Genomic DNA, 18,639 nt, shown 5'->3' on the forward strand with positions numbered 1-18,639 from the left:
CAAATGACAAATTTAAGACCAGTTGACAGAGGTTTTACAACTGTGATAAGACCAAGTGTGTAAATTTTTTGTGACAGTCATAAAAGTGATCTTGTTAATTTTGTAACAGCTAATCAGACAGATGTAGTACTAGTGTACAATCAAAGACTTAAGGCCATCCACATTGAGGTTTACTGTTAACGGATGCAATACCAGCTATAGTGATGGACTCAAAATTTGATAATAAAACTGAATTGTGTATGATAAGTTTGTAACTAAAATGGTCCACTGCTTAATAGTCGTTTAGGATGAACTTTATCAGGATACTGCCTAAACAAAGCATCATGTAGTTTTCGTTGATAATCTTTTTCTGTGGCCTATTGGAAATGTATTTTATAGCTATCAGAAATAATGGAGCAAACAATACCTTAGTGTCCTCAAATTCATTTCTTTCTCTTTGTTTTTCTTGATTCTTCAAGTGTTTCTGATGTTCCATTTGTTGAAGTAGGTCACTCTGGTGCTGTACTCTGACCTGCACAGATATGTGTAATAATAAACAGTGCTATAGCTACCATGTCTTACCCTTTTCATCTCAACTTGTTGTACAGCCTCTAACTTCTTGTGCTCCTCAATGTTGGCTTGTATTCTTTTCCTTTCTTCTTCAGCTTCTCTACGTTCCTCAGATATTATTGCCACTACATTTCAACCACAATGATTGTATAACACTAAACAAATAGAACTGACATTTTTCTTTGATTTGTTGTTTCCTTGCATCCAACACATCTTGCATCAACTTCTTTCTAGCTGCCTTTTCTTGTCTCCACAGTTCTAGCCTACGTGCCCATTGCTTCTGGACTTCAGCTTGTATCAAGGCATCCAGTTCTTTCTCTCTTTTTTCTTCTTCATTCTTTTGCTTGGCTAAATACTCCCGGTATATTGCCATTTCTTTGTTAAGTTCACGCTATAGTGTAGACTAGTGAATGGCTATAGCTAACTACTACAAGTTTGAACCTTTCGTTGTAATTGTTCCATTGCCTCATTGTCTGTCTCTTGTAACAGCTGCTCCAAGATCTTCATGTCTAATGCTAATTCCTCCTGAACTTCTTTTGCCTAAGTTACACACTAATGTAGAGTACTGCAGCTATTAATTGACTAGCACACCTTTCTCTTCATTTTGAGCTTCAAAGAATAGTCCAGCATATTTCTTGTGTTTTCCTGACTACGTACTTTGTCCTCTCTCATCCTCTGCTCTTCAATAGCTCGTAACATAGCCTGCTCTCTCTGTTACATATCAGAATGGAAATACATGATGCATAGAGTATAACTTACAAGTAACTCTCCTTCTTCAATACGAAGTCGCTGTAACTCCTCCTTTTGTTTCTCTAATGCTGCTGTTTGTATATTCAACACCTGTACATATACAATACAATTAAACAAGGCCAAATGGGCTAGCATGTTTTACCCTCAACATTTCTCTATTTCTCTCCAACTGCATGGCTGCTTCCATCTCTTCTCTTTTTGATTTGGTCAGTCGGTCCTCTTCCCACAATTCTGCAAACATCTTCTCCTCTACAAGGCATATATCACTGTAGCTTACTACCACCATGAACCATACCTTGTTGCTGCTGCTTAGTCAGTTGTTCTTTTATTCTGATCTGCTCATCTCTTTCTCTGATGATCATATCTTGATTTCTCTTGGAGAGAGTTGCCCTCAGTTCCTCACACTGATCCCTTCATTTCAAATGTAATTACATCAAATGACACTTGTTACTATCAATTACCTCCAACGTTGGTCCAACTTTTTCTCTACAAGTGCAAGTCTTTCAGATTCTCTCTTATCTCTTAACATCTTTGCTTTCTCACGCATCTTAGCTTGTCGTTCCAACACAGTTTCCTCCTTAGTAGACATCTCCTGCAAATATTCCTTTTCTTCTGCCACTAGCAGATCTCTCAACCTGAAATTTCCACACCTTGATTGTACACATTATAGACTATTCATAATATACTTGTCTCTTCGCTCCTCAAGACTGTATTTTTCCTTCTGTAGTAAGTTCTCCACTCTTCTTTTGATCGTGTTCTTTTGTATCTTCTTGTCAGTAGCCATCTCCCAAGTTGTCTATACATATAAATCAAAGTACAACTCGCTACTGAATAGACTAACAGTTTACTTTTAAGTCAAACTGCTTCGTGTACTGCACCATTGCATTTGCCTCATTTCGTAGCTCTTCTTGTTTTCTTCTCTCCAAAATCAAATACTCACGAGGTTTCTTTATGGTTGGCTTAGCTCGCTGGAAGAGCCGAGTATTTCGCGTTCTTATTAACTGTATAGTAACAAACACTTACAATGGCTACGGAGTTTGGAGTTGGTCCATTTATTTCGCGAGTTCGTCTAGTTCGTAGCAACTCCATCTTGCTTTGTTCTGTCTCTATAGTAACGAAAACATTTTTTTATGGCGCGGCGACTAAGGTGCGCGGAGTAGACCCATGACCTCGTCCATGACTCTGTATGGTAATCGCTGTAATTAAGGGCGTACAAGTATAGCTAACCTAAAAAATACTAAAGTTTGGCCTTCGGCGCCGGTTACAGTGCAGAGCATGGATGAAGGTTAGTTTTAGACTCAAATATCTTTGTTTAACGCGTGAGGATTTAAACAAATTCATAAATTACAGTCGTTGATCGCTTAATGTATCGTTCTTTACCGTATTCTAGAGGCGGGGTCTAAGCACGACTTAGAGATGTCGGACATGTCTGAGATACAGCCTCCCGGGAAGCAGCAAGATGGTAGGTAGTATTGAGTGTGTGCTCCATTGACTTAATATATCTTTGTAGATGAGTCCATGGAGGGCCTTATTCCTTCAAAACAAGGACAAGACTCGACCGACGGTGGATTTTTCAGTAAACTAAAGGAAGAAGATGAAGATGCCACGGAACCGGAATGGGTCGAGCTGACGTGGCGAAGCAAACTACCTCGTTTACCGTTCTTGAGCCTTTTGATTCCAGGTATAACAACGATCCCGCGTACCTTGTCTTTAGCACTTAACTTTTAGAGGAAGAAAAGCGAAGAGTGCAAGCCAGAAATCAGGAGTACAACTCCGCATTTCCATATTCTGTGAGTATGACCTAGCTATTAATTAGTTTTTAACTGTTAGCTGTTGACGCCTTTTCTTGCAGGGAAACGTGGTCATTACTTCTAAATACAATGTGATAACCTTCCTGCCTCGAAACTTGTTTGAACAGTTTCTTCGTGTGGCAAACCTGTACTTTTTACTGCTGACCATTATTCAGCTAATCCCTGGAGTGTCTTCAGTGCCTTTCTACTCCACCCTTGTACCATTAGTCATCGTGCTTTCCATTACAGCTCTCAAGGATGCTTATGATGATGTTGTAAGTGTGTGTGCGCGCATACATGCGTACATGTGTGTGTGCATGCTACATAATAAAGATGTTGTACACAGTTCGTCTTATACTTTAGAAACGTCATGTTAGTGATTTCAAGGTGAACAACCGTGATATACAGATATTGACAGATGAAGGGTAATTAAAATTACCACTTTTGTTGTTAAAATGTGTACTTGCCATCTTAGCTTGGTAGAAAGCAAGTGGAAGCACATTAAAGTTGGTGACATACTGTATCTTGAGAGAAATGACTTTATTCCGGTATGTTTTGAGTAATACTTCTGAACTTGCAATGGTAAATGTTAAATTAGTCGGACATGTTACTACTGTCTACCAGTGAGCCCCATAGTTTGTGTTATATTGAAACTGCTGAGTTGGATGGGTAAGCTGAATGTGTTGAATAACTCATAACCAAATGAGATTTACAGTGAAACTAATCTAAAAGTTCGGCAACCATTTCCAGAGACACACCATCTACAAGATGAACTCGAACCCTTAACCAAATTTGATGGTAATTATGAAAATTCAATTGATCCTCAGCTCATGTGGTTATTAATTAGGCTATGTTGAATGTGAGCCACCAAATAATAGGCTGCACAAATTTGTTGGCACCATGACATGGAAGAAACAAATGCTTAGCGTTGACAATGACAAGATATTGCTAAGGGTACGTTATGGATGTGTTGCCAGGATACTGACTATGCATTGCTAGGAGACTGGCTATTGAATGATTTCTTTATTTGTTGTAGGGCTGCAGAATGCGTAACACAGAATGGGCATATGGCATGGTGATATATGCCGGCCATGATACCAAGCTTGTACAGAACAGCGGTATGCTGTGTTTGGCTATTATCCATCTGTTTTAGTTGTAATTTTAATAGGCAAGACGGTATTCAAGAGGACCCACATTGACGAGCTAATGAATAAGCTAGTATTAGTTGTGAGTGTCTTACATCTTGTATTCTATAAATGGCTAAAGATATGTACTGTCTTGATAGATTCTGGTTTTCCTGGCATCATTGGTGACCCTGTGTTTAATAGGCTCGTGGGTGTTTGAAGAAGTTTATGGAGAGGTAATATGGTTTTGTGGTACTTGTATAGCTTATGTCTGCATACCATTTCACTTTCATCCCTGCCATGGTACATCAACACTTCTTTACAGGACTTTCAAGACTATGTACCTTACGCCACTGAAGGGATAGTGGCTGATACACCAGCTAAAATAGCATTCCTACAGATCCTATCTAACCTCATTATTCTAAACACCTTTGTTCCCATCTCTCTGTATGTCAGTGTGGAAGTCATCCGTCTTGGTCAATCACTGTTCATCAACTGGGACCGGAAAATGTACTACGAACCAAACGATGTCCCGGCTGTGGCTCGTACTACCACCCTCAATGAAGAGCTGGGACAAATTGAGTATATATTCTCTGATAAAGTTAGCAATTGTCAAACTTGTTTACAAACTGAGACTATGTCTTGTACTTGCATAGACTGGCACTCTCACACAAAACATCATGAACTTTTCAAAGTGTTCTGTCAACAGTCAAAAATATGGTGAGCTATTTGTTCTGCAGGTGGGAACTCCCTTAACTTTTTGTGCAGGTGATCTCCCAGAAGATGATACTGACAAAGGCAAGGATGTTGATTTGTCCCATTCAGTAAATAATGAAGATGATGATATGGAAAAGAAGCCCAAGGAAATCATGTTACAGCCAGTAAGTGGTAGCACAGACTGACATGGGAGAGGGTAGCAAGGATGCTTGTTAATCGTAAGATCATAAATGAATTGTATAACCATTTCTGCATGTGCAAAAAACCTCTCTTCCACTAATTAGGAAATGTTTGAATTGACGAACACAATAGATACTTATATATATGCCTGCATATGCATATTAGCCAACATTCTTCTGTGTGACGTAATAGTACTTTAGTATATTGTTGTCAGGTTGATCTCAGCTGGAACAAGTATGCAGAACCCGATTTCAGATATTATGATGAGATGCTTGTAAGGAATTGTCGTGATGAAGAAAAGGCAAGTCAGGATTTTTAACTGTGAAAGTATTGTGATATGTGTTGCATAGGATTGTTTTGAGTTCTTCCGTCTGATTGCTCTCTGCCACACAGTCATTCCAAGTGCCTCTGAAAGTGGAGGTGTGTTTATGTGTCTGTGCAGTGTGTATGTGTGTGCATTTGTTTCAAGTGTGCACGCATGTATGTGTGTATATAATCAGGGTGGTCATTTGTATAGGCCTGGAGTACAATGCTCAGTCACCAGATGAAGCTGCTCTCGTATCAGCTGCCAGGAACTTTGGATTCGTGTTTTTGGTAACTATATAGCTATTTCCTTAACATATCTGTCATATTAATATTATGTGTTGCAGGATCGAACTCCTTGTTCGATTGTCGTATACATGGCCAACAAAAATGAAAAGGTGTGCACTAAATAAAACATGCTGTTAGTACTTATTTGCTATCCCCCTCAAGATTGAGTATACACTACTGCACATTTTGGACTTTAACAATGTCAGGAAGAGAATGTCGGTGAGTTGTCAGTGGTGAGAGGTGGCAGTACTGTTTGGGGAATCTGTATACTGTATATAGGTTATTGTACAAGACCCCAAAGATAATCGCATACTGTTGATGTGCAAGGGAGCAGACAGTAAAATTTTTGAACGACTTCATCCGGACTCCCAAGCCTTAATGGAGACAACACTTGATCACCTTGGGGTATGTTATAGTGTTGTACACACATGCTGAGTGTACAAATAGTAAAGCCTTCGGCTACCATGCTAGCATGGTCATGCTTACTTAGTGAACCACCATTGGGATAGGTGTGCTACAGAGTCAATGTAGGCAAGTCCTGACTAGTAATTATCCTGTAGGAGACTATCATTATTACTCATGGGTGAACAGGCACCCAAAGTCCTACCAGGGATTTTCCCATGCAAGTTTAGAATAGTGGTGGTTGCAAGAAACTGTGTCAAGTCCAGGATAAAATATGTGGAGTCTAAACCCTTAAACACAGGCCAGAAAACTGGCACAAAGTGCTATAACTTCCATCCTATGGCTACGCATTTTAGATCATTCTACTTGTGATGTAACAAGGGTTACTATGGTTTTTCTCTAACACTAAACAATAAGGCCAAAACTAGCATGAAATAACGTGTAAACATGCATTCCCCAAAAGTTCTTTGCAGGTTTGTTTAAGGGTTAACTTACATAATTTAGAGGTGAATCTGTAGTGGTACATATTGTCTTCAATAGTAGCTAGCTCAATCAATCAGTTACTGCCAATGCTGCATAATCCAGTTTATGGTAGCAATTACACACACTGGTTTCACTTTACTTCATTGAGGTTTTGTGCTTATTAAACCTCTCCATATTTAGTCATGGTTCTTGTTAAACTTAATCATGGTATTCAGTGTAGCAGCTGCAGGAAACTAGTGAGATGTATTATAGTGGAGGTATAAACTATGTTATGTAGGTCGATGATTTTATGCTAAAGGACCTGAAGTTAAATTGAGAAGATGAGCAAATGTAACTGATGATTTGACGAGGGCCTGAAGTTAAATCGTAATTATATGAGTGAGATGAGCAAATGTAACACTGGTATTTCTTTCTTATTGCACAATTTACAGTAATTTAGTAGCTCTAAATTAGAAAGTCTGTCGTATATCCAGCCTGGCCGCCTATAAGAGGGCGCCGCATACTCCAAATCCCGCTTTGTTTTTGCTGCCAAATGACGCTTGGGTTTCCTGCTACTCAAAACACTTTCCTGTAAGAGATGAGCAATGTAACATGTACAGGGAGGGAGGGCTTTGGGCAGTGTTACATTTGCTCATCTTACTCATATAATTACGATTTAACTTCAGGCCCTCATCAAATCATCAATTATATTTCGTGAGATTCGCTGCATGTAACACTGGAAGACTTCAAAGCCCATCCTGCTTACGGCCTGAAGATGTCCATGATGAGCCAGAGACTTATGAGTAGTAGGGAACACACCCCTTACTACCCATAATTATGATGAGGGCAACCTTCCAAATTCAGGATTCACGTCATAACTTTATATTATGAATTACATTTGAGATATACACAGTACACAGTAGCTGACAACTTATACACGAGGTATACAAAATGTCCAACACTGATTACAATTACTGTTCTTGATCAACTGTCCTTGATTCCTTGCTAACTGTAGGTAGCCTTTCAGTTTGGGTGTTGAGCACCGTCTGGGCAAAGTTCTCAGCTGAGGATGATGATCGGAAGTAAAACTGTTGGAAGGTTGACTCTCTACTCCAGACTGCTGTTTTCAGGACATCTGCAGTGTGTAGGCCCTTCCCTACTGCTGCTGAGGTGGAAGCTCCTCGTACAGAGTGTGCTTTAAAGGTGTTAGTGTCCACCCCTGCCTTTTTAAAAATGTCCTTAATCCAGTGGGCTATCCTCTGAGATGTTACCGGTTTGTGAGGCTTCACATATGACAAGAACAACGGAGCTGGATCACTTGGTTGTATGTCCCTGAAGTTCTTAGTAGCCTTTTCATATGCTCGGAGGCATTGCACTACACAAAGATGGCTATCATGAGTAAAAGAAGCTAAGCATTCTTTCAGAGGTGTCCCAGTCTTCCTCTTTTTGGTAAGGGAAGCCAATTTGAACGTGACCCCATCGGGAGAGTAAATTCTGAAACGAAGGTGTAGAACATGTAATTCTGATGTTCTATTTGCACTGACTAGTGCCATCAGTAGTACCAACTTTCCTGACAACTCTTTCAATGGTTATTGCCTTGGTTTTTAATCCAAGAAAGTACCGCTGCCACGTCCCAGGTGCTACAGTACTGTGGTACGGGAGGTCTTGAGTTGTAGATGCCACTCATCAGTCTAGAAACCAGGGGGTGCTGTCCTATTGGAGCTGCCTCAATGTTGTTGTGGGTCATGGAAACTGCTGACCGGATCAGGTTGATCGAAAGGTATTGTAAGCCTTGTCCATGATAGAGATCTGCAAGAAAGTCTAGGAAAGGCTGGATGCTGCATGAAACAGGATCAATTTCCCATTTGCCACACCATCGACTTCATTGTGCCCATCCCGACTGATATGCCGTGTTTGTCCCTGTACTCCACCCTGCCAGTAGAAGTTCTGAAGCTTTTTCTGAAATGCCTGTTGCTGCATGTTGTTCCCTAATACTCTGCAGGCGAGAAGCTTTAGAGAGTCTTGGATTATCAGAGAGTGGAGTTGATTGGATGGGTTCTGCAGCAGATCCATCTGTTTGGGAGGACTCAGGGAGTAGTCGACTAGGCATTCCATCAGATCTGGGTACCTGATCTCCTGATCTGCTATTGTGTTTGCCACTCCTGGAAGGTGCTCCGCAGACAGAAGAATTTCCTGTTGCAGGCACCATTTCCACAGGTGACCAGCCTGGAGGGACAGACTCAGTGAATGTGTACCCCCCATTTTGTTCACATAAGCTACTGCTGTGCTGTTCTCCATCTGCAGTAAGATCTGGATCTTGCTCCTGTGTTTGGCAAAGGCTTTGATTGCGAAGGATCCTGCCAGGAGTTCTAAGGAGTTGATGTGCAGGGTCCTCTCTTGGACTGACCGGTGGCCTCCTGTTCTGGCCCCATTGCACACCGCTCCCCATCCCTGGAGAGAAGCATCTGACTATGATCAGATCTGGAGGGGGAGGAACAATGTCCCTCCCATTCCACTGCTGCAGATGGTTGATCCACCAGTGCACTTCGGTCAGAGACTCCTGATTTAACGTCACCTTGGTTCTGAGTGAGAGCGATCTCTTCTGAGTCTGAATTAGCTGATGTTGGAGGTGGCGAGTGTAGAGGGGGCTGGTAGTACTGCTAGGCGTGCTGCTGACATCCTTCCAATCACAGGTGCCAACTGTTGTGCTGTGATGGTTCCCTTTGTCAACATCTGCCTGCAGTCGTTGGTAATCTGTTGAATCTTCTCTTCTGGTAAGAGTAGTTTCATTAAGGTGGTGTCTACTAGGAGTCCCAGGTAGGTGATCTGATGATAGGGGACTAGGATTGACTTCAGCTTGTTCACAGTGAAGCCCAGTTGTTCCAGGAGGGTGATGGTCTGTTGGACTTGTTTCAGCAGAGTCTCCTGATCTTCTGCCATTAGCAAGATGTCTTCCAAGTAAATTACCATTCTTAGACCCATAAACCGTAAGTGTGCCATCACAGGGCAAAGGAGCTTCGTAAAGATCCTCGGAGTACTGCAAAGACCAAATGGTAGACAATTGAATTCATAGGTGGTGTCTTCCCATATGAATCGGAGGAACTTCCTGTGATGCTCAGCAATGGCTACCGAGAGGTAGGCATCCTTTAGATCCACTGAACACATCCAATCTCCTTCTCGTAGTAGCTCCTTCACCTTCTGCATCCCCTCCATCTTGAAGTGTTGGTTGACCATATAAGTGTTAAGAGGCTTGAGGTTGATCACCGGGTGCAATGATCCATCCTTTTTTGGGATCATGAAGAGCCTGCTGGTGAATTGTTTGCTCTGTGAGTGAACCTTTCTCACTGCCCCTTTGGCCAGTAGTACTTGGATTTCTGCCTCAATTACCTGGTGTTCCGTTGGAGATCTGGCCACTGATATTACCGGGTTGATCTGGGAGGGGGTTTGTACCAGTTCCAACTGGTAACCCTTCACCACCTCCAGAACCCAGGGATCCTGATTGATTTGCCTCCAAGCTGGCAAGCAGAAATGTACTTTCCCTGCTGGGACTAGTTACATTTTTGTTTCTTGTTCCACTGGTTTCCCCTGTAATTCTGGTAGTACCTCTTTTGTTGCTGTTGGGGTTTGTATGGCTTTGGCTGGAACTATGATCCCTTGCTGCCATACTGGCTTGGGGTGCCATTGGACAAAAAATGGCGTAGGTCGGAAGGGTCTTCAGGATGGCTTCTCTTCCTGTGGGGGGTGGAGCAGCAGCCTTCGCCAGGGCTTTGTCCACCTCTAGTTTCTTGGAGGCGTTTTTCAAGAAGTCAGGACCAAAGAGATTGTCTTTCCTGTCCTCATATTTCTCTGTGGCCAGCGACTTTAGACTGGGGTTAATCCTGGCCCACGCAATTTTCCGTCGCTTCAGAGTAGTGGAGTGGGAAGCACTACCTAAAAGTACTAAAGCCCTTTGCACCATACAGGAGTGCAATCTTCTCCTTGTCTGCTTCTACCTCCAGGTTGATCATGTCTGCCCACAAGCATGTGAGTGGGCCTCCCACCTTAAGGAGTTCCTCTTGGATGTTAAATAGTGTTTTCTCCTGCCCGAAATGGAGGTCTTTACATTTACTTCTTAGTTGTTTCCTAACTTCCTCATCAAGTCTAGGCACATCCATTGCTGGTGCTGGGCAATTTGGCATGGGGTAATCTTCTAGAATTGCCTCTGCTTCTTCCTTTCTTAAGTTCTTATTGAAGTGCTTTTCTAAGTAGGAACTCATTTGCTCGGGAGGATCCCATTTACTAGATTGTTTGATCTCCAGGTTGAACTCAGCAAACATAGTTTTCGATTCAGTGTTGTACAGGGTCACGTGATCGTCATCATTTTCCCTTTCATTCTCCTCGTCCTCTTCTTCATTCACTAGCCCCATTAAGGTTGAATTGCTGGAGCTTGCTAGAACTGGTGGGGAAGTGTTGCGGGGATAACTGCTTGGAGCCACGTGCTGAGGTGCGAAAAATGGTGGAAACGATGGCCACCACATCGGAGAGAAGCAAGTTGGTTGGAGTCCGCTGGAGGATGGCTGCGACTGATCAGCACCTTGAGTCGTCCCACTAGGGGTAAGGTGCGGCGCAAAAGTGTCGGGAAACATCCCACATGGGGTAAGGGAGTTGTGAGGGACCGTGGACTGGGAATTCAGCCGTTGCCACAACTCTATCCTCTGCGGGGTCCTGTAGTCTAGCCAGAAGTTCATCGTCAAAATTCCCTTGTGAGTTATCGCCCATTCTGAATGTTGAGAGCTACCAAACTGCTACATGTGCAGCAAAAAGAAAAAAAGCAGGATTTGGAGCATGCGGTGCCCTCTTATAAGTGGCCAAGCTGGATATATGACAGACTTTCTAATTATAAATAATTTAGAGCTACTAAATTGCTGTAAATTGTGCAATAAGAAAGAAATACCAGTGTTACATGCAGCGAATCTCACGAAATATAATTATTCAGTGTAGCAGGGAAAGTCTTCATGCCTGAGAGGTGCAGATTGAAAGATGAAACTTTTACCAATTGATGTTTGTTCATTGTAACAATAGTACTTAAAACAATAGGTGCATGACTGCATGTACCATTATATATGTTGATATGTTTGTTAATAAAGTAATTAAGTAATTATATCAAGCATTTAAATAGTTGTGCTTGAAGCATTTACTCAATTACAGCATTTGTGCTTGTGCTTGTACTTAAGCACTTTTACAGGTGCTTGAAAGTGCTTCAAGCCCTTGACCTAAGTGCTTGACCCATGTCTGATTGTGACATCACATCCTACCCTAAGATAATTTATTGACTAATACACTATGTACCTTAAGGGCTTCATTGTCCACTAATTGTTGTATACCTGTTCTTCACTGTAATAATGCATGCTTGGCAGCGAATTTCAAGAAATATGATATGTTGAGGGCTCAAAATTTTGTGAGTGAGATGAATATATGTAACACTGGCCCATCCTGTAGCTTTGCTCTCTTTAAATCACCAGTGGATCATCCAAATACATGATTAATCAAATGCCCTGGGCCTTCTGAGTGGAAGGTCCATTCTGTAGCTACTGACCACCTGCAGTACCCAGCTGTTGGTGGTTATAACCTGCGATGTCTGGATTCAGTGCGATAGTTTGGCAGACAACCTGAGGCAAGGAAATATTCAGTTATAGTTTAAGCACTGCCATGCGTGTGTTCGGAAAATGCAGTACGAGGGGGCATGTCGAGAGGCTAATACAGCACGAGGCAAAACCTTGTACTGTATTTGCCTCAAGACACCCCCCCGAGTGCTGTATTTTTTGCACACACAAGCAAGGCAGTGCTTTAAGTGATAATTATATTGTACTTCCTGGTCGTCTGGCTCGGAGCGATTTCTCAAACCGCTGTATTTTCTGTGATCAGGATATCAGTAAGTGTTATTTCTAGTCGTAGAACAAACTAATAGGATTAGTTTGGCTAGTTTTAGCGATTTACAATGTCACGCACGTGATCAATCATGCTGACTTAGTGGAGTCGTGTTTAAAAAGCTTCGTGATTAGACGATCAGTAAGTGCTTATAAAATCTATTTCTAGCTGTAGAACGAACTGGTATGATTAGTTTGGCTGGTTTTAGTGTGATGTTTATGTAACATTCCTTAAATAAATTCTCCGCATAACTGTACTGTATTTTCCCAAGTGTGCTGTATTTGCCCAATTAGCTGCATAACTGTTCTGTATGACTAGTACAGTACAGTTATGCAGCTGATTAGTACTGTATGGACAATACGATACGCGGCATCACTTTGATCCTCCCATGCAAAGTACACTATTGAACTATAATGCATGATAAGCTGCATACATGACAATATATTCATTCACTACTTAACAATTCACTATCACTCATAGAATTGTAATCCTATGTCAGGTCCTATGAACCTTTGCAAGATTTTCAATTATCTCTGGTGTGCTAAAGTATCTTTACATATAATATGTCGTACTACTATGTCCGAGAGTATTGATCTACATGTGTACAACAACACTACACAGTAATCACTTATGCATTGTACGATTAGGATTATGCCCACGAAGGCCTTCGAACACTCTGCCTAGCTCAGAGGGAAATACCAGAGGAAGAGTACACTGCTTGGGATGAAAAGTTTCATGATGCAAGGTAAAAGGTCACAGCCCCAAGTATTGTACCTAATATGTGTCTTTCAACAGTATTAGTTTGGATAATCGTGAAGAGCGACTTGATGAGGTGAGTGTACTGCTCACACTGTTAGCACACAGATTGGTGCAACCCCATCTCAGGTCTATGAAGAGATAGAACAAAACCTTCATCTGCTTGGGGCAACTGCAATTGAAGACAAACTGCAAGACGGCGTCCCTGATACCATCTACAATTTGGCTAGGGTGAGTTACATAGCACTACTTCTGTGGAAGTTATCAAGTTTGTTGTTCTAGGCAAATATCAAGATCTGGGTTCTGACTGGTGACAAGCAAGGTGTGTGACAAACTAATTTATTGTGGGTTTCGATCATTGTCCCATCACAGAAACTGCTATAAACATTGGGTATTCATGTAAGCTGTTGACGCAAGAGATGAAGAATGTGTTCATTATTGATGCTGAAGAGGAACAAAGAGTACTTCAGCAGCTAAAGGATGCCAATGATGAAGTCGATGCAGCCATGAAAGAGTTTAATGAAGGGGGTGGCCCAGTAGATACTGTAAGCTAACATTTACTGAGTACCTCAGCTCTTGTTTCTTTGTAGGAGGGAAAGCATAGGGAAGCACCAATGTTTGCAATTGTTATAAATGGTCACAGTCTGGTAAGGCTTTGTGTGGATGTGGCTATATATGAATGTGATCGTGTGGTTATGTATTATGAAGATATTGTTGATGTGGGTATATACGTGGTCATATTGTAGGTGTGGCTGTACATGTGACCATATTGTAGGTGTGGCTGTACGTATGAATTTTGTTGGTATGGCTATACATATGATCATATTTGTGGGTTATGAGAGTGTACGTGTGTTCATACTGTGGATGTGACTGTATGTGTGTTCATATTGTGGATGTGACTGTATGTGTGTTCATACTGTGGATGTGACTGTATGTGTGTTCATACTGTGGATGTGACTGTATGTGTGTTCATATTGTGGATGTGACTGTATGTGTGTTCATATTGTGGATGTGACTGTATGTGTGTTCATATTGTGGATGTGGCTGCTGTAGCAATATGCAATAACAAAGGAGAATGAGCTACAACTACTGGAAACTGCTAGCAAATGTAAGGCAGTCATCTGCTGTAGAGTAACTCCACTACAGAAAGTACGTCTGTATTATGTACAGTATGTGTAGTGTGTATGTACAATATGTATGTATGCATGCACATTCATGCACATTCATGCACATGTGTGTGTGTGTCATTGTATTCATTGTTTTACATATACTTTCTAATCGTGTCGTTATAGAAACTTGTTGTGGATTTGGTGAAAGTACACAAGAAAGCAGTAACATTGGCAATTGGAGATGGAGCTAATGATGTAGGAATGATCAAAGGTGCAGTGTATATATAAAGCAATTCAATCACATTATCTCAATAAAACACTACCATGTTTTGGTGTGTGCATGTGCGTGCATGCGTGTGTGTGCGCCTCTGTGTGTGTCTGTGTGTACGTGTCACCAAATTCTCACCGACTTGCAGCTGCCCATATTGGAGTTGGTATCAGTGGACAGGAAGGACAACAAGCAGTACTTGCTAGTGATTATTCCTTTGGACAATTTAGGTGGGTTGTCTCATATGCTATAATGTGTCTGTCTTGTTTACATCAAAAGTCCAGAGGCCTTGAAAAATATAATTGTCATATATAACTTCTCAAATTGTGGTTTTGTGTTTTGTAGAATTTAAACTTACAAATCACTGCAAATTTTGTATCGTACATTTATGCAGTGGCACTGCTTTCAACATTAACAAAATAGCAATGAAACTTTCATGAGTTAGTCTGGCTTGTAAAAAAACTTCAAATGTTGGTAGATTTGGCGAGTAAAGGTAAACAATGGTATTTTTCTGCTCTTGCACACACATTTCAGCGTTTCTCAGCAATATAACGCTAAAATTTAAAACAAACAATCTTTGGTGGATAAAGCTGTATGCTCACTGAACTCCTCATCCTGTCCATTATACAGAGGTAGGACTAGCACTGATTTGCCGTATGCAGTATGCTATAATTGAAATTATAAATTTGAATATTGCCCGTTAACAACTAGTACTGTTGTGCAGGTATTTGGAGCGGCTGTTGTTAGTTCATGGAAGGTGGTCCTACCATCGTATGACTCAGTTCCTGAGATATTTCTTCTACAAGAATTTTGCCTTCACATTTTCACAGTTTATCTTTGGATTCTTTTGTGGCTTCACAGCACAGGTATGTTATGTGATGCCATGTGAGATCACATGATATTGTTTGTTACAAAGACACTCTATGATGCTGGGTACATTTCTGTCTATAATGTTATCTACACATCATGTCCTGTTGTTGCTCTTGCTATTTTTGATCAGGTAAGCACAAATTTTCTGTAGTCATCTTTATATCTTCTCCTCTTACCAGGATGTTGATGAAGGGAGATGTCTGAAATATCCCAAGCTCTACGTCTTGGGACAACAAAATGTGTTGTTCAACTCGTTCATCTTTACCCGCAGTCTGATGAAGGGAATATTACATGCCATGATTATCTTCTTTGTGATCTTTGGCTGTTATTATTTGAACTTTTATCCTTCCGAAGGCTATGAAGTTGACTATCAGTCATTTAGTTACATTGCTTCTGGTGCCCTAACATTTGTCGTCACATTTCAGGTGTGTCATTTATTTTGTGTCAATGTTGTTGTTACAGATTGTTTCAGATCGCCATGGACACCCTGCTGTGGACTCCTATAACTCATATTGCCATCTGGGGCAGTATAGTGTTGTGGTTTGTATGTACAATGATTTCAGGCACTTCTGGTTTGTATCTTAGTCCCCTTGGTTACTCACTGCTCTCCTACCTTGGTGTTCCCTTTGAAGTTCTAGGCACAGGAAACTTTTACTTTTGTTGTATGTTGGTGATAGCGATTAGCTTGTTTCCAGTGATTATGCTCCGGGCAATTCAAACTGAATTGAATCCAACTACTGTGGACGATGTCAGGCTCAAGTTGGCTAAGGAAGGTATTAAAACATTAAGGGACATCTTTTCTCTTCCTGGAAAGCTTCATTTCCGTCCACGTATCCCTGCACGGCTGAAACGTGATAAGAGCAAGCCAGTCAGGAGTGGTTATGCTTTTGCTCACGAAGGAGGTTTTGGAGGGATTATCACTACAGGGTTAGGATTACGCAAGAAGCAAGTAATTCAGGGTGACATCCATCGAAGAAACTCTGCTCTGCTTTCCAGCACATCAAGACCTACTTCAAGTCGTGCTTCACCAAAAGGTTCAACTGAAAATATAGATGAAGGAACAGTTATTTAAAGTGTTGTCTTCAGTAAGCAGCAGACACAAGCTGTTTGTGTTGTAGTTTAGATATTTTACATTTTAATGAATTGAGATTGTTTGTCAATCGCGTTTTAGTGCATGATATGGGATGTGAGCCGACTAAGTGAAAATTAGAAGAATAGCTCACATTAGTCTGTTTGCACCACGCATAGAAATTTTTCTTCCCGATTATACTTGTAGCCAGTAGTACATGCGGTCAAAATCCTGTCATAACGTGGCTATAAGTACTATTCTTATCTGCTGCCTCTCGCCATTACAGCTATTTTACAAAACAGTATACGCGAAATAGCTGGGAAATGAGCCTTATTTGGTGTGAAATTCCACACTTTCGTGCAGAATACCTCCCACGCAATCGAGGCGTGGCTGCCTATGATTTCAAACCACTGTAAACAAGCATAAAAAGTACTGAGCGGTAAATAGTTATCACGTCAACAAAAGGATCTCTCAAAGTTCTCGTCCACTTCTCAGGATGTGGCGACTGGCTATTCTAGCAACATGTTGGATTATCAGTGAGTAGTCTTAATGCATGTGTACATAAGTCTAATGTTATTAATATAGTCACATAGCGTAATCACAAGAAACCTTATCAGTTTATGCATCCAGATTGTCGCTGCAACTATAGTAGATTGCAGTAGTCTGGTCCGGCTGCACGGCGGAGCTATACTGTGTCTAAATGCAGGGATGCAGAAAGCTGATAAGTTGAGTAAAGCCTCACGTTCAAATCGGTTCAATCATACATACTTAAATCATTAGATGAAATCCATCATAAAATGACATAGTAGAACCATATGAAGTATAATGTTGTCTTGTACTGGAGGGCGAACAAAAAAGGCAGAGCCTGTACCAGTACCACTAGCCTAGTGAAGACAAACAATAAACTTGTGGCTTTATACCACTTCTGACTTGACAAATGAGAACTTCAAAACTTATACTAGCGGAACAAAATGTATCAACATTCCTACTGCTGGACAACAACTTGATTCTTGACAATACGTAACTTCAGAGACAATTAGCTCGATTGGCAGTGAAGCAAGCCCGAAGTTGGCGTCACCATTACTACTAGCGTAAGGTACAAATTATGGTCTCGATTTATATTATGTAATTCAACATTGTTTCTGTTGGGTGTTAATCAATGTGAGACAATGTAAGTAATTGTTTATCACCACCGTGCATGTATTATTGCTTCCTGCATGTGCATCAAATATTTGCACCTCAGCTACATTTGGGTTTGCTGATCTGGTCACTCTAGTATCCAAGATTAGCCATATATAAATATACATATGCAACTTCCATATTTGGGTGTCATTACAGTGCACTTACAGAAACTGATAGATAAAGAAACTGTTACACAACACAGAATGAGCAAAAATGTTGTTTGCCGAGACAGTCCTCATGTGTACATACCTTACAAACTCATTCTCTTCCATAATTACTATTTCAGGCATCATCTTAGTAGGATGAATTACACTCACAACAGACCCCATATCTGTCTCCCGCAACTCCCTCGCTTCTTTGGTTGATGTTTACATCATTGAATTCTGACATGTATGCTCGGGATTTACTAAATTTCGGAAATCTGATGTGATAGTTGATGTCATTATGTTTATGACAAACACAATTGGTTACATAGGTAGTATAGGGTGCTAATTTGCCCTCTACCAGTCACTTTGGTAGCCATGGTACCAAGGAATATATATACGTGCATAATTTCCATATTTGGGTGTGATTACTGTACACTTGCATAATAAAGAATTTAATCACATAACATACTAACCACATGGTTAGTACAAGCAGGGGGTAGATAAAAACTGAACTGTTACACAACACAAAATGAGCAGAAATGTTGTTTGCCAATGCATTCTTCTCCATAAATACCATTTCAGGCATCATCTTAGTAGGATGAATTACACTCACAACAGACCCCCACAACTCCTTTGCTTCTTTGGAAGTTGATGGTTACACCATTGAACTGACATGTTTACTTGGGATTCACTGAATTTTGGAGATCTGATGTCATAGATGACATCATTATGAATGATGTTTATATCAAATTGGTTACATAGGTAGT

General features: G+C 40.9%; 3 protein-coding genes across 3 annotated transcripts in view; 2 read left to right on the forward strand and 1 right to left on the reverse strand.

Moving 5' to 3' along the window:
* Nucleotides 1-196: 196 nt before the first annotated feature.
* Nucleotides 197-2,579, reverse strand: LOC136260709 (cilia- and flagella-associated protein 53-like). The gene is made up of 13 exons (XM_066054546.1): nucleotides 2,323-2,579; nucleotides 2,148-2,267; nucleotides 1,986-2,095; nucleotides 1,761-1,934; nucleotides 1,595-1,710; nucleotides 1,442-1,548; nucleotides 1,309-1,389; nucleotides 1,141-1,260; nucleotides 991-1,089; nucleotides 724-940; nucleotides 562-674; nucleotides 407-511; nucleotides 197-356 (listed from the first exon to the last, which is right to left on the reverse strand). Exons 1-13 carry the CDS (start codon nucleotides 2,386-2,388, stop codon nucleotides 255-257), a joined length of 1,530 nt encoding a protein of 509 aa, XP_065910618.1. The 5' UTR covers nucleotides 2,389-2,579; the 3' UTR covers nucleotides 197-254.
* LOC136260695 (phospholipid-transporting ATPase ID-like) lies at nucleotides 2,428-16,635 on the forward strand. Its single transcript, XM_066054524.1, has 35 exons — nucleotides 2,428-2,584; nucleotides 2,690-2,761; nucleotides 2,810-2,980; nucleotides 3,028-3,089; nucleotides 3,152-3,364; nucleotides 3,453-3,514; nucleotides 3,565-3,637; nucleotides 3,688-3,758; nucleotides 3,805-3,887; nucleotides 3,937-4,043; nucleotides 4,126-4,207; nucleotides 4,258-4,316; nucleotides 4,375-4,449; nucleotides 4,539-4,814; nucleotides 4,870-4,933; nucleotides 4,982-5,094; nucleotides 5,325-5,411; nucleotides 5,461-5,530; nucleotides 5,628-5,704; nucleotides 5,761-5,811; nucleotides 5,864-5,920; nucleotides 5,981-6,106; nucleotides 13,120-13,217; nucleotides 13,268-13,304; nucleotides 13,358-13,459; nucleotides 13,511-13,550; nucleotides 13,601-13,773; nucleotides 13,819-13,875; nucleotides 14,282-14,377; nucleotides 14,521-14,608; nucleotides 14,754-14,835; nucleotides 15,330-15,471; nucleotides 15,522-15,605; nucleotides 15,655-15,900; nucleotides 15,948-16,635. Exons 1-35 carry the CDS (start codon nucleotides 2,575-2,577, stop codon nucleotides 16,545-16,547), a joined length of 3,906 nt encoding a protein of 1,301 aa, XP_065910596.1. The 5' UTR covers nucleotides 2,428-2,574; the 3' UTR covers nucleotides 16,548-16,635.
* Nucleotides 16,636-16,940: 305 nt separating this feature from the next.
* The window catches only part of LOC136260692 (protocadherin Fat 4-like), a 28,952-nt gene continuing 27,253 nt past the window's right edge, over nucleotides 16,941-18,639 (forward strand). The window contains exon 1 of the mRNA XM_066054519.1: nucleotides 16,941-17,080. Within this exon, the coding sequence (XP_065910591.1) occupies nucleotides 17,041-17,080 (40 nt within the window). The 5' untranslated portion in view covers nucleotides 16,941-17,040. The remainder of the gene's footprint in view (nucleotides 17,081-18,639) is intronic.

The sequence above is a fragment of the Dysidea avara genome, chromosome 7 (assembly GCF_963678975.1).
Source record: "Dysidea avara chromosome 7, odDysAvar1.4, whole genome shotgun sequence".
In the NCBI taxonomy this organism is placed as follows: domain Eukaryota; kingdom Metazoa; phylum Porifera; class Demospongiae; order Dictyoceratida; family Dysideidae; genus Dysidea; species Dysidea avara.